At 41.6% G+C, this 14,697-nt stretch overlaps 1 protein-coding gene across 1 annotated transcript in view; it reads left to right on the forward strand.

Moving 5' to 3' along the window:
• Positions 1–2,051: 2,051 nt before the first annotated feature.
• Positions 2,052–14,697, forward strand: part of MOSMO (modulator of smoothened) — a 44,234-nt gene continuing 31,588 nt past the window's right edge. Inside the window, exon 1 of the mRNA XM_060031882.1 lies at positions 2,052–2,158. Within this exon, the coding sequence (XP_059887865.1) occupies positions 2,053–2,158 (106 nt within the window). The 5' untranslated portion in view covers position 2,052. The remainder of the gene's footprint in view (positions 2,159–14,697) is intronic.

Genomic DNA, 14,697 nt, shown 5'->3' on the forward strand with positions numbered 1-14,697 from the left:
ATTATTTGAGAATTCAGGACTGTATAGTTGGAGTTTCTTCTATTACTTGGCAACAGAAACACCAGAAAGAAGCCAAGAATATGACTCCACCAAACTTCTCCAGTGTTTAAACAACAATAAACAGTGAAACCTCCTGCAGTAATGTGATATGCATTATGTCTAAATCCCTGGAACATATAAATCAGCTTGTATCAGTTTCTGTGGCAGAGGAAAAATGAATGGTTTAATAATAATAATAAAAAACTACCCCCCCACCCCCAAGAGACCAATGTTTGGACAGGAAAGTCTGCAGGCTAGCAATCAAACTTCCTTGCCCAATCTATGTGGTGATACTGATAACTCTGTGCACTTCTGCAAGGCTGTTGGATTGGTGGAATTTGAAACTTGCTGAGTTCTGTGGACATGTAGGCATTCCAAAAATAGAGACAGATGTCACTCTTCTAGGTCTTTCTAGAGATGACCTAGGTGGCGTTTATGGAGAAAATGAGCGTCTCATGGGGAACTAACTGGGAAGGAAAGAGCTGAACTCAAAGTCAGGGTTAATGGTGGTTTAGTCCATGAGCCATGGAAGATAAGGAAATCTCCACTAGATAGCAAAACTGTATATGGTAGGCCATCTGTATTGCTAATAAATTATGCCAATGTCTTGTTTATTTTCTGATTCTCCATCCAAGCTAAGCCCCTCCCCACATCCCACCTCAATAAACAGTATCATCAAACACCCCATTACTCAGGCCAAAAATTTAGGAGTCATTCCCTGAGTCCTCTCTTTCTTTCAACCCCTCCCCCGTTTATCAGCAAGTCCTTCCCTCTGCCTACAAAACATCCAATCTGCCCATCATCCCCTATCTTCACTACTCTCGTCCTAGCTAAAGCTACATTTCTCTCTCTCCTGGACTACTGTGCTTCTTAACTGGTATCCCTGCTTTCATTCTTCGCCCTCCCCACCTACAATCAACACTCTCTTTACAGATTAAATAAGCCCTTGTCACTCTCATGTTCTAAACCCTCCGGTGCCTTCCCGTTGCATTTAGAACAAAATCCAAACTCTTTATCATGGCTCTTAAAGTCCTGCATCTGGTCTCTGCCCACCTCTGTCTTTTCTTACCACTCTCCAGCCACACAGGATATATTGCGGTTCCTTGAACAGGCCAACGTCTTCCTTGCCCGCTCCCCGAATGTCCTTTGCACTTCCTTTTCCCTCTGTCTGGAACAGTCTTGCCCAGATCTTCATAGATCAGGTTTTTATGAACCTGGCGTTCTCCATGTAACCTTCCTTCCCTGACTATCCTATGTACCATCGCCGCCCCCTAAACCCCCCAACAGACCGACCCCCAACTTAATAGATCAACACCTAACATTATTTTTATTTTAAAGATCAGTTTTTAACAGTTTCCGTTTCTTCCCCACCAGGAGGTAAGCTTCCTAAGAACGAAAACTTTCTCTCACAGGTCCACTCCAGCAGCCCCAGCACCTACACCTACAGTGCCTGACGCACAGCAGGTGTCCATAGCCATTTCCTAAAAGGCGCAGTCCCGGGGCTGACAGATAGGGCAAAGGCAATGGTAACACAAGGTGACAAGGCGTTGTCACCGACTCCCTCCGCGGGCTCGGGGCCGCCTCCTGCTGAAGACAGGCGGCTCCTGCCCTGTCCAGGACAGCGAGGCGGGCGGCCGAGGAGAAGTCGGGCGGATCGGGGCCCCAGGCGGGAGGGCCGGAGGGTCCGGGTCGCGTGCCAGGGCAAGACCGAGAGGTCGGAACGGGTTCGTCGCCGGCCGGGACCCGGAGCCGGCCTCGCCAGCGCCGCGGCTTCGCTTCCGGGTGAGGGGCGGGCGGGCCGAGCAGTTCCGGGGCGGGCGGCGGTTCCGGCTGTGCGGGCCGCGCCGCGGCTGCTGGTCCCGGGCGCGCGGAGGGCGCGAGCGGCGCGCGGGGGCCGAGGGGGCGCGAGGCGGCGGCGCGGGGTCTCCTGGCCCCGGCGGCGGCCCATGGGGCGGGAGGCGTGAGGCCGCGGCCTGCCCGGGGCTCGGGGGGTGGGGGGAGCGGGGCGGGGAGATGGATAAACTGACCATCATCTCAGGATGTCTCTTTCTGGCCGCCGATATCTTCGCCATCGCCAGCATCGCCAACCCGGACTGGATCAACACCGGGGAGTCCGCCGGTGAGCGGCGGGCGCGCGGGGCCGGATGGAGGACTGGCTGAGGGCGAAGGGAGGGGAAGGGAGACCCGACTGAGGAGAAGACCGGGCTGGAGGGTGCGAGGCGGAGGCCGGCCTGAGGAGAAGGGGGCGGAGAGGCGATCCGGGCTGCCGGGCCGGGTGGCCGAGGGGCAGAGGGGATGGCGAAGGGGACTCGCGGGTCGCTAGCGGGACCCCCGGGCGGAGGGGAGCGCGCCCCAGGCTGAGTGCTAAGTGGCGGAAGGGCGAGGAGACCTGGGCAGGGCTGGCGGTCCTGGACCGGGGAGGGAGAGTGAGGGGAGACAGCCGGCGACTTGAGGGACCGTGGAGGAACGAGCTTAGTCCTGGACTTAAACAAACAAAAGTCAAGGTGGGAGACGGGAGGAAACTGAGGCGCACTGTGAGGAATTAGAAACCCGCCGGGGAGGCGGGGGCCGGGAGCGAGGCAGCCTATGGAGTGTGAGAGACACCCGAGAGCTGATGGTCGATGAGAGACCAAGAGGAGTCGGGTCCGACCGCTGACGTCCCCCCACCCCTCCCCAGGAAGCGGCGTCCGGGGGAGAGGTCCGGGCGGGGCCGGGTTCATGGTGCCGGGAGCAGTGGTGCGGGTGGAGGGCGCCGGATGAGAGCCCCCTGCCCGCGCCCCCGCCCAGCCCCTGCCCACTTGGCAGTGTTTGAGATGCATGTGGCTTCCGAGTTTCACTTTGACGTCTGTGTGGTTATAATTTTGCTTTATTTTAGGCCCCGGAGCTGTAATAACCTTAATAATAAACTTCATTTTATGGAGCATCACAAAACGCTTTAGCGATCCTAATAGTAGTTTCAAAATTAAATAACACATTAGAGTTGCAGGCAGCCCAGTAGCAGTGCCTGCTGTAACACCACGGAGCTGTGGGCAGCAGAGACAAGGTGGCGCCCTCAGGAAAGAGGCAGGCATCTTTCTGAAGGGTATCCTAGGTGAATGCCCTTGCACGATTTTTCTCAGCTCGGGCCACCCTCCACCCTCCCACACACACTCACTCACTCACACTCACCCAGACCTGTGAGACCAAACCTTTAATTAATGTAACAGCTGCCAGGAGAGCTGATGGGAATAAAGGAATGAGCTTGTTTTCTAACTGCTTGTTCAGTGCAGATGAAGGGAATAATGGGGGGTGGGAATGTCAGACTCCCTCCGTGAATAATTTGTTGTAAGAATGTATCACTATGCTGTCAAACTTACTTCTTAAGTATTACTTATGGTTCTGTATTTATCCTGCAATATTTTTAGCCCTTAAAAAAAGCTGTGGCTGGGACATTTGTTGCTTCCTCCTCCGTTCTCTCCCCCATCTAGACCTAGTAACACAAAATCATGCCGTCAGATTTACTGGTTATTAAAATAACACTCTAAAAATTTCTGCTCCTTTTCTTGCCTATATAGTCTTAGCAGAGCTCTTAATTGTAAAGCATATATGATTGTTATGTGACCCTATAGAGGTGTTAGCTAATGCTACAGTGGTAATATTGCAATATATAAATGTATCAAACACTTTGTGCACCTTAAACATACACAATGTTATATGTTAATTATATCTCAATTTTTTAAACTGTGAAGCATATAAAGAAAATATCAATGATTTAGAATTTGGTGAAACTATGGGCTTTGTTTCTGAAAATGCTGGTGATGTCATTGTTAGTACTAGTTTATAGTTATATGTGTGATGTCCAGTTCATGACCTGTTGTTGTTTTTATCCTGATTATGTGTGCAATGACTCCTTTTATGAGACTTTCTTTGAGACTTAACATACTTAGGGGCAAAGAGGTTCACTGTTCTAGCAGATCTTTTTTTGTAAAGAAGTTTCAAGTGGAATCCCAATGTATAAAATAGACTAAATGTCCATGGGAAAGATAGAGTTGAGAGAGGGAAAAGAGAGATAAGTAATAGCATAACATTCCTGAGATGTTATGCTCTATTATATTTGAAAGAAAGCAAGAATAGGATGAATACAACTCCTTCAAATTAGGCAAAGTCATCTGCTGTGAGTTGCCTTGGAGATGGGAGGGACAGAAGTCCAAGGTTTGAAAGAAGTAGAAGATGTTTGAAATAAATAAATAGTTGTGAGAGAAAGCATGCCAACCAGAGACAGTAGGATTATCTAGCAGTGTGGACACTTCATTGAAGTCAGTGGTCGTGAACATACAGTGTGATAACGGATCTGCTTTGTTGACTGTCTCTGGTAGTGCTCAACTACTTTGTCACCAGTGTGTGGTGAAAGCCAATAGAAGGCTTCATTCAGGGTTGGGATTTGCCAGATACATGCAACAGAATGACAGAGGAGCAAAGGTGTTTAGGGTGTTAGTCAAAATATTGTAATGATGGCTCATGAAATCTTAGCTGGATAAAGAGTGAAAGGGAAAAGGGAAAAAGCTGGTATATTGGTCATTGAATAGCAGTTGGTATATGGTCAGTGGAATAGTTGACCTGGGCCCAGTGGAGCTGAAGACTTGACTGGGAGTGATTGATACAGCAGAATGGAAGGGCAGGGCATTGTGGGCACAAGGTCCAGAGTGTGACAGTGGTGATGTGTGGCTGAAGTGGCGTGGAGGTGGTGATTTTTTTTTTCTAACAGTTTCCCTTGCCATCTCAAGATATCTTCAGTTAAATATTCTGTGGCTAGAAAGAGGACTAGGAGGAGATAGTAAGAACAGGGGGAAATTGTTCAAAATCGTATCTAACCCGTTTTTTTTTTTTTTTTTTGGCCTAACCACTGTACTGGCAGGGAATTCCCTAACCCGTATTTCTTACGGCTAAATATGTCAGACAATAAGCCCCCCAAAATGTAAAATGAATGAGATGGTATGGTATGTTCCTTTGTTCACTCTTGTGCTTTTGCATTGTGATAAGATGCACCTGAACTTTGCCTAGTGTTTGAGCTTGTATGCTCACTGTACACTTTTACCTGGACAGATCCAGTCTTGAGTTTAAAAAAAAAAAATCAGTGCAGAGTTATACTTTCCAAATCAATGAAACATTTACAGGAAGTTCAGTTAAGATCTCAGAGGTGACAGGACTAGCTTTATGCTAAGATCTGCATAAAAGTGACTTCACGTGGTAGCAAAAAGTTAATGTGTTGATTCCCTTTGGTGCATTATACATTGTACAGAAGTCTTGATTGTGATGTTTGTACTGCAGTTTTTTAAATGAACAAAATATATTTTGAAAATAGAACTCCTGGAGCCTGAAAGGTTCTGTAGAATGTAGTTTGAAAACCACTGCAGTAAACTAGTAAGGGAAAGTTTAGGATTCAGATCCAGACTTTATCACTTACTAACTCTGTTACTTTGGAAAAGTTACCTAGCCTCTCTCCTTATAGTTCCCCTTCTGTAAAATAAGGGTAATAATAGTATCCATCTCAATGGGTTGTTGTGATGATTGAGTTAATCCATGTAAAACATTTAGAACAGTGCCTGACACATAGGAAGTGCTCAGTAAAAGTTAGATATTGTTATATTGCTGTTCTAGTTTATAACAGGTGTCGGAATCCCAATTTTGAAACTAAAGCTCAGAACTTATTACTGTGAGAACTGACACAGTTTCTTTATTAGATGCTCTTAGAAATGAAGAAACATCAAGAATAATATAGCCAGGCTTAGTGTAAGTCAAATAAATTTGTCTTCTCTCTTGGCTTTGGACTTCTCCATCACTGTTTCTCCTCTTTCAGTCTCTCATCTCCATATTCTAGTGTCTCTACTCCTCAGCTTCTACTTGAACTACCACAAAAGGAAATGAAATATCCTAAAACAAAAAGCTGAGTAGAAGAACTTCCTAAAATCCCAACTAATAAACTATATTACCATAATATTATGGACCGTGCTTCATACCAGCAGTTTTTATAGTATTGGCCCCAATACAGAGAAAGCATGTTCCTTTAATTTTCATCTGTGTGTGACAGCATTTCCTGAGTTTGTTCTAATAGCTTGCGGATTATGCACAAACTTTTAAAGATATAATTACTGCCACCTTATTTATTTATTTTTTTACTCTCATTCTTTTTCTTTTTAAAATTGTTTAGATTGGATGTTAGGGTGTTTAAGGAGTCTCAGTAACACCCTCTTCCCTACTTATATTCTGAACTAATTGAGAAAAAAAAGAATAAGATAATTAGGAGCCAAAATATTATTGATAAAGAGGATATTGGAGAATGTGGCTTATATCCTTGGACAAGTCGCTTCCTCTTACTGGGCCTCAAAATTGAACAGACTTAACTGTCCAATCCCAGGCAGGACTTGGGACCTGCCCTATAAGACTTCCAGCATGAAAGAACAGAAGAGATGAATGCTCCCTTTAGGCAACTTGCTCCCAAGGGCAAAAAGTTGGACCACTTATGCCCAGTTTTTTCTCCTGAACTGTCAGTCAGATGAAGTCATTCCTCCTGATCTGAGAAGGATTGAGTGAGGGGATGCAGATAAGCTAAAATATTCTAACAGCCACACCTCTACCCCGCCCCTCATGGATAGAAACATCAGAAATGGGAAAAAAGCATTACCTGGTTGAAACCCAGGATATGGCTGGCATTTTGCAAGGAAGAATTTTCTTTTTCCTCAAGTACAAAGACTGGCAGATGCTTGGGGAAATAAAAGACTTTGTGGGGAGGGTTTCATTTCCCATTCTGTTACTCACTACGCTCTCCACAGGAAATGCTGGTAAACCTCAGATAGGGGACTGTGGGCTTGACATCTATCACATAAGAGTTCAAGATCTTTAGGTAGATCCAAGCCTACAAATTGGGAGTCTTTGGTTTAAAGCATTAAAATTACAAGCTCCCCAAGCAGACCCGTTTATTAAATACTAGAAAATTGTTAAATAATAAGCCCTTTCTCCTGAACTGTGACAACTTCAGTAATCACAAAGTTGGTTTGGTGTGAAGGAGCTCTGTAACATCAGTTGTTAAACAAACAAACCTATCTATAACTTTGTCTTGTTAATCATCTTGGACATGACTTACAGAGAAGGACATAATTGGGTTACCTAAGAGGGCAAAAATCTTGAGATTGTGCTTTTCTTTCATTTAAAAAGCATTAACAAAACTTTTTCAATGGCCTTTTGAGTCTTTTTCCAGTAAATTTCTTTTTTAAAAACAGCTTTATTGAGATATAATTCACATAACCATAAAATTCACCTATTTAAAGTGTACAGTGCAGTGGCTTTTAGTATATTCATAAAGTTGTGCCACCATCACCACAGTCAGTTTTAGAATATTCTCAGTACTCCAAAAAGAAACCCCAGATGCCTTAGCTATCACCCTCCACCTTCCTGGTTCTTAGTCAGTCTACTTTCTGTCTTGGTAGATTTGCCTATTCTAGACATTTCATATAAATGGAGTCATACAATATGTGGTCTTTTGTGATTGGCTTCTTTCACTTAGCATAACATTTTCAAGGTTTATCCATATTATAGCAAGTATCAGCAGTTCATTTCTTCTTATTGCCAACTAGTGTGGTATATCCCCGTTTATTTATCCATTCATCAGTTGATGGAAATTTGGGCCAGTAAATTTCTTTGCCTTCCAAGAATAACATTTCTTCATAATGGTAAAGGGGTATAAAATTTTTTCCTTGTTTTTTTTTTTTTTTTTAATGGAAGATTTTTTTTTTTTGGCTGCGTTGTGTCTTTGTTGCTGTGCGGGGCTACTCTTCATTGTGGTGTGCGGGCTTCTCATTGCGGTGGCTTCTCTTGTTGCAGAGCACGGGCTCTAGGAGCATGGGCTTCAGTAGTTGTGGCACACAGGCTCAGTAGTTATGGCTCATAGGCTCAGTAGTTGTGGCGCACGGGCTTAGTTGCTCTGCGGCATGTGGGATCTTCCCCGACCAGGGCTCAGGCCCGTGTCCCCTGCATTGGCAGGTGGATTCTTAACCACTGCGCCACTAGGGAAGTCCTCCTTGGTTTTTTAAAAAGTAACATTATCAGTATTATTTATTTCAACATATCAAATAAGAACTTTGAATAAAAATTCAAAGACCTCACAGCTAGAGAGAGAAAACCCGCACGCCACAACTAGAGAGAAGCCCTTGCACTGCAACGAACAGACCACGCACCACAATGAAAGATCCTGCATGCCTCAAGGAAGGTCCCACGTGCCACAACCCAGTACAGCCAAAAAGAACCCCCAAAATCAAAGGCCAGTCTTTTTACACTGCTCACAGGTCATACTCGAAACTTGAAATCACTTATAATACTGTGAATTTCACAGCATAGGCCAGATTTTCCAATATGAGATTATATTTCCTGAACAAAGCATTTATTCCCTTTACAACCTTAGTTCCAGAAAGCCTCTGTTTTTACCATTATCAACAGAGATGTAGCCACTTCAGGATGAAGGGTGTAAGCTAGTTGGCCTAAAAGTTTGGAGAAGGGGAATTTGGGACCAAGAACATGGACAGAAGCCATGAGAGAATGGAAAAATCTAAGAGGAAGGAAATTCCGAAAAAGATATTACAGAGTGATGACTGCTGTTGCATTTATTAGACGCAACCAGACTTGTTGAATTTTTCTTCACTCGACTGCCTGAGCCCCTTTCAAAGCTGGCATAGTAGGAGTCGTATACGTCAGTCCTCCACTGTTCAGCTTAGTGTGTCCTAAAATAGTGTTGTTGTTTAACCCCTTTCCTCATAAATATTGAGTTTGTATTGGAGTTGCAGTGTAGTAAAATGGTCCTATGGGATTTGAGTCAGACATATCTAGATTTGATTCTTGGATTCCCTTTTTATGAGTTTTATGATTTGGGGCATGTAATTTGATTTCTCAGCTGTAAAATGGGGATGATATATTTATCTCAGAGGATGCTTGTGAGAAAATAAAATGTGGCATATGAAGAATTGGCACATGGTCTAATACATAGCAAATGCTCAAATGTTAGTATTATTATATGAAAGATCAAAACATCTGAATTTAAAAATATTTCCCTTTTGTATTATTTGTGTTATTTATTTACTTATATCTTGCCTTGTTCTAAAAAAGATTTAAGGCAACACGATGTGTCTGTATTGAATATTTCTGAAGTCCTACTTGGGGAAGGGAGGTCTCTGGGAAGACAGACTTTGAGGTCAGTTGTAGTGGTGATATAAGCTTAATGGGATACACGTAAGTACCAAAACCAAGGAATGCATTGGGTTTATATGTTTCTGGAACAGACTAAAGAAGTTTTCTAAATGAAAGGCAGCCTGGCATAGTGGAAAGGGCTCACAGCTTTGGGGGCTAAATCAACATGTAGTCAAATCCCAGTCCCACTATTTGCTAGCCATGTAATTGATCTTAGACAAGTTGTCGTTGAGGGTTTTTTATTAATAAAAATTATATCATTCAGATGTACTTAATACCTCTTGCAGTACTTCCAATTGTTATGCAGGTTCAGACCCCAACTTTCTGTTCTTCTGTAGATTAAGAGTAATATCTGCAGCGCACTGTGAAAATCATTTATTTCGTAAGTTTTTTTTTTTTTTGGCTGTGCTGGGTCTTCGTTGCTGCGTGCGGGCTTTCTCTAGTTGTGGTGAGTGGCAGGCTACTCTTCGTTGCGGTGTACGGGCTTCTCATTGCGGTGGCTTCTCTTGTTGCAGAGTACAGGCTCTAGGCGCATGGGCTCAGTAGTTGTGGCACATGGGCTTAGTTGCCCCGTGGCATGTGGGATCTTCCCGGACCAGGGATCGAACCCGTGTCCCCTGCATTGACAGTCGGATTCTTAACCACTGGACCACCAGGGAAGTCCCGGAAGTTATTTTTAAAGGGATATAGTGGTCTGTAAAGCTTTACAGTTGGAGTATAGTCAATTAGTCTCACCTCAAAGGCTGAAAATAAGTTTGAAATATATGAGATAGTTGTTTCTTAATAGAATAGTACAACTGAATAGCAAATAGTACAACTGTATAATAGCAAATAGTACAACTGAAAATTTAGTTTTTGTTTATGGCATAAAATTTCTTCTAGTTGTCATTAGCTTCCTCAGTGCAACTGTGAGTCTTTGAATTTTTTCATACCCCATTTCAGTGCATACTTAAGCAGTGGGCCATATTACATAATCTTATAGGGGAAATTTAGACATGTAGTAAAGTATTACTGTTTATGAAATTGTTATTATTGAATTATAAATAAGAGCTTAATCGTGCAACCTGAATGGATAATTGTTTACATAGTGACCTTGTTTTATATCTTCTAAGTAACCCAAGAAATTAGGTTGTACAGTGACAGCAATGACAATGTATAGGTATAAATTTCATATTTATAACTTTGTTTATGATGATTTATGTAAACATGACATTCATATCTTTTTGGCTGTCAGAATGTTTTATTTTCAAGCACTGAAATTACACATTTTTTCCAAGTACTTTTTAGAATTCTTTGCCCAACTAGCAGCTAGCTGCTGAAAAGTTTGATACTTATAAAACCTGGTCCACTGGTAACAACAGGTTGGGGGTAGTGGTAACATTATTTTATTCTTTATTGACTGTAGACTGATGAAAAAGTAATATTTAGCAAAGCTATTGTTGAAATGCTAGAGAGGTTAGATAAGAGCATGAGGGAACCTAAGGATCCTTAAAAATCAAGGTACCTAAAAGTAAATATCTGGATCAAAATCACTTTTCAATAATATACCTCTGTAAACTTTACTATGTATTCTCTCATTAGCTGTAAATTATAGCTAAATTACATATCCTTACTGAATATGACATGGGCAAGTAGGACACAGTAGTCCTTTGGGATTTATTACCTTAGAGTTGACAAAATAAAGATTTGGGTATTGCTATTAATGATACTTACATGTATTTATGAGTATATATAAACCAGCAAGTATAATTTGCTTACATGAAGTTTCAGTATATGACTTCAGTTTTGAAGCAAACATTTCTTTGAATTGCTGAATTTTTTTTTTTAATTGGGAGGAAAAGACTGCACTTTTTATGTCTCTTTATACTAGCTTTGCTATAAATAAAAGGTCACATTTGGTATTTTGACACTTGCTGTTGTGTATATTGAGCAAAAAGGCAGCTGCTGACTTTTAATATAGATCTGTTCAACCAGAGACCATATACTGCTATCGTTAGAGATTTAAAAAGAGTAAAGAAAATGCAGTTGGTTGGGTCAAGTAAGAAAATGGGAGAGGAGAATTTCACTAGGTCTTCCCACTTGTGGTCTATTCACAGTAAGTTATTCACATGGAACATTATTGGGTCTACTTTCAGCTATAATAATAGAAATTTTTTTCAAAAATAGATAGGACATGTTCAAATTAAGGCAGAGATTTCCAAAGCCATTTCATTTATATGACCATTTCATTTATAAAGTACCATCCATTTTAATAAAATAAATCTTTAATTTACTATGAGTATTCTGTAAATCTTCCCGTAGATATTTCGTATACCACTGTACTTTATTCCAGACAGTCTCACAACAGATGTTTATTAAGGTATGTGTGGTCTGTAAGGAACTGTACTAAATATTCTGAGGGATTGCCTTTAAGCAAATGAAAAAGTATTTTATCCTTGAGGAACCTGTACTGTGTTTGGGAAGATAAAGTTATATACATAAGAAATAAGTGTCATAGGTGATGAAACTACTTTCTGCCCAGGTGGTTGAGGAGGAGGTAGAATTTGAGCTTAATAGATTATACATTTAATGATGAGTATTTATGAAACTCAATTCTTTCTTTCTTTTTTTTTTTGGCCGCGTCCTGCGGCATGTGGGATCTTAGTGCCCCGAGCAGGGATCGAACACATGCCCACTGCACTGGGAGTACGGAGTCTTAACCACTGGACCGTCAGGGAAGTACCAATGATGGTATTTAAATAATTAGGAAGACTTGGGCAGTGCTTGAAAGTGGAATGGCATGAGTAAACATATATAGAAGACAGGGAAATTTCCATTTCAGTTCATTTCTATACATCGCTGCTAAATTTATCTTTCTAAAGGATAAGGATAGTAATAATTGCAAATACTTATATAGCATTTACTTTATGACAGATACTTTTCTAGGCACTTTACATGTATGAACTAATTTAATCCTCACAGCATCCCTAAGTGCTGTTAGCCCCACAGAGATACAGAGAAATTAAGTAACTTGCCCAAGGTCACATAGCTGGTAAGTGGAAGAGCTGAGATTTGAATCCAGGAACTCTAGCTCCAGAGTCCTGGCTCTTAACCACTGCATATGCTTGAAACAGAAACCTTCAGTGACTCTTCATCTGCCATAGCACAGAAGGCACTCACTCAAGGATCTTCACAATATGGCTCTTGCTTACCTTTCCAACCTTAGATCCTACATTTTCCCTATGTGGATCTACATTCCAGCCCCTCTGTGTTACTTGATGTTTCCTAAATACGATCTATAGTCTCATCTCTAAATCTTTGCTTATGTTGTTTATTCTCAGTCTGAAATGCCCTCTCACTCTTCGCAGTTCCTGTTGTATCAGCATCCTACCCATCTTCCAAGCGTGTGTCAACTGCTGTCTTCATAAAAATCTTTTTTGATCCCCTACCTAAAGTGATTTTTCCCTCTTGCATGTTTTTCATGGTAGCGTATCCATATCATGGTTATATGTGTGTTACTTGCCCTGTTTTCTAGTGTAGATTTTTTTTTAATAAATTTATTTATTTTCGGCCACGTTGGGTCTTTGTTGCTGTGCACAGGCTTTCTCTAGTTGCAGCGAGTGGAGGCTTCTTATTGTGGTGGCTTCTCTTGTTGTGGAGTACGGGCTTTAGGCGCGGGCTTCAGTAGTTGCGGCGCACGGGCTTAGTTGCTCCATGGTATGTGGGGTCTTCCTTGACCAGGGCTCAAACCCGTGTTCCCTGCATTGGCAGACAGATTCCTAACCACTGTGCCACCAGGGAAGTCCCTCTAATGTAGATTTTTAAAGTTCCTTAAGAACAGGGCATAAAATGTATTGGTCTCCGTACCTTAGGTAGCACTCACACCAAGCTTGCACATGGTAGGAAAGAGGAAGTGTTATGGTTGACACTAAGATTTTGAACCTGGAGTAGGGAATAGAACTGGGAACTTTGGAGAGTGAGCTGCTTTAAGGGCAAAAGTGATGATTTTGGTTTAGACGTTATGTTTGAAGTGAGAGTAGAATTCGAATATCAAAGCAGAAAGGAGCTAGTCAGGAAAGAGGACTATTTGGCATTCCTAGTTGTCTTATCTCATTTTCACAAACACGATACTTACATTGTTACATATGCCAAATTTTTGTTCAATAACTGCATGTCCACAAAATTCATTCTTAATTTTTTTGACAGATTATCAGTTGGTTTTTATTTTGGAAAGTAAGGTCCAGCAACCATCTAGTTATTCCCAACTTTGAAAAGATATTATAAGATGAAAGTTAATTTGTAGGTTGATTAGTTGATTCTCTGGGTCAATACAGAAATTAGATTCCTAAGCAAGTCTGTAAGGCCATGTTATAACTGAAACATTTACTTCTGCATCAAAAAAAAATAGTAGAAAGCAATACAGTTGTATTACTAATAAATAGCTTTTAAAAAGTTAAAAAGGAATAAGAAATGGTGGCTTATTTCTCTGATCCTTTAATTTGTCAATTTGACTTTAAAACTTATGACATTTCTTCTGTGTGATATAGGTGCTTCACTGAGATTCTTCTTACATTTGTCAACAATATTTTCGGTCATTTTTTTACTTACAAATTGCCCTGTCAAAGGAAGAAAAAGGACTTGCAGAAAATGTATGTTTAAGAGATTTCCTGAAGTGGAATAACCTGAGATATAATTAACTCAGTGGAGATGAGGAAGATTGGTATGAGTGCATGAATGTGCATGTGATATGTATGGTGCATGGTGGTGGTGAGTGGACATGGGGAAGATAAGGAACTTGTAATGGATAAATGATCTCTCCATGGGGAAGCAAAGTGATACAGAATAGGCTAGATCCAATGCTCCTCATTCAACCTCCATGGGAGGGGCCGTGAGTCCTGGCTAGTATGGTCACTGTTTGTTGAGCGGCCCTGTGAATGGATGGAAGGAGGAGGAAAACAGTATTTTCTATGCCAATTGGGGTACAAAATGGTACAAATTAAGTATTTTTAACTTGAGGAGTACCTCCATTGAAACTTGGCTTCTAGTTTAGGATTTGCTGTAGATGTTTTGTTTGTGCTTGAAAAATTACCTAAATGTTTATTCTTTATTTTCCCCAACCAAAAAATAGTTCTGTGTTCCTCCTTCACCCTCATGAATCCCATCTCTTGATTTAAAATAAAAGTGGGTATATATGATACATTGAATTCTTAGAAAATTATTTTATTAATAAAGTTATAGTGAAAGGAGTATGGGGGTGAAGCCAGAAATCAGTTCAAATTCTGGCTCTGCCATTTCCCAACTATGTGGCTTTGGACTTGTTGTTCGGCCTCTGAGCTTTAGTTTCCTCATCTATAAATGGGGATAATACCTCTTATCTTGCAAAGTGGCTGTACGAATCAAAGTTAATATACCTGAAACACCTACCACAGTACAGTCACCTATGATAGATAGCTGTTGTTAAGCAAC

This window comes from Delphinus delphis, chromosome 15 (genome assembly GCF_949987515.2).
Source record: "Delphinus delphis chromosome 15, mDelDel1.2, whole genome shotgun sequence".
NCBI classification, from domain to species: domain Eukaryota; kingdom Metazoa; phylum Chordata; class Mammalia; order Artiodactyla; family Delphinidae; genus Delphinus; species Delphinus delphis.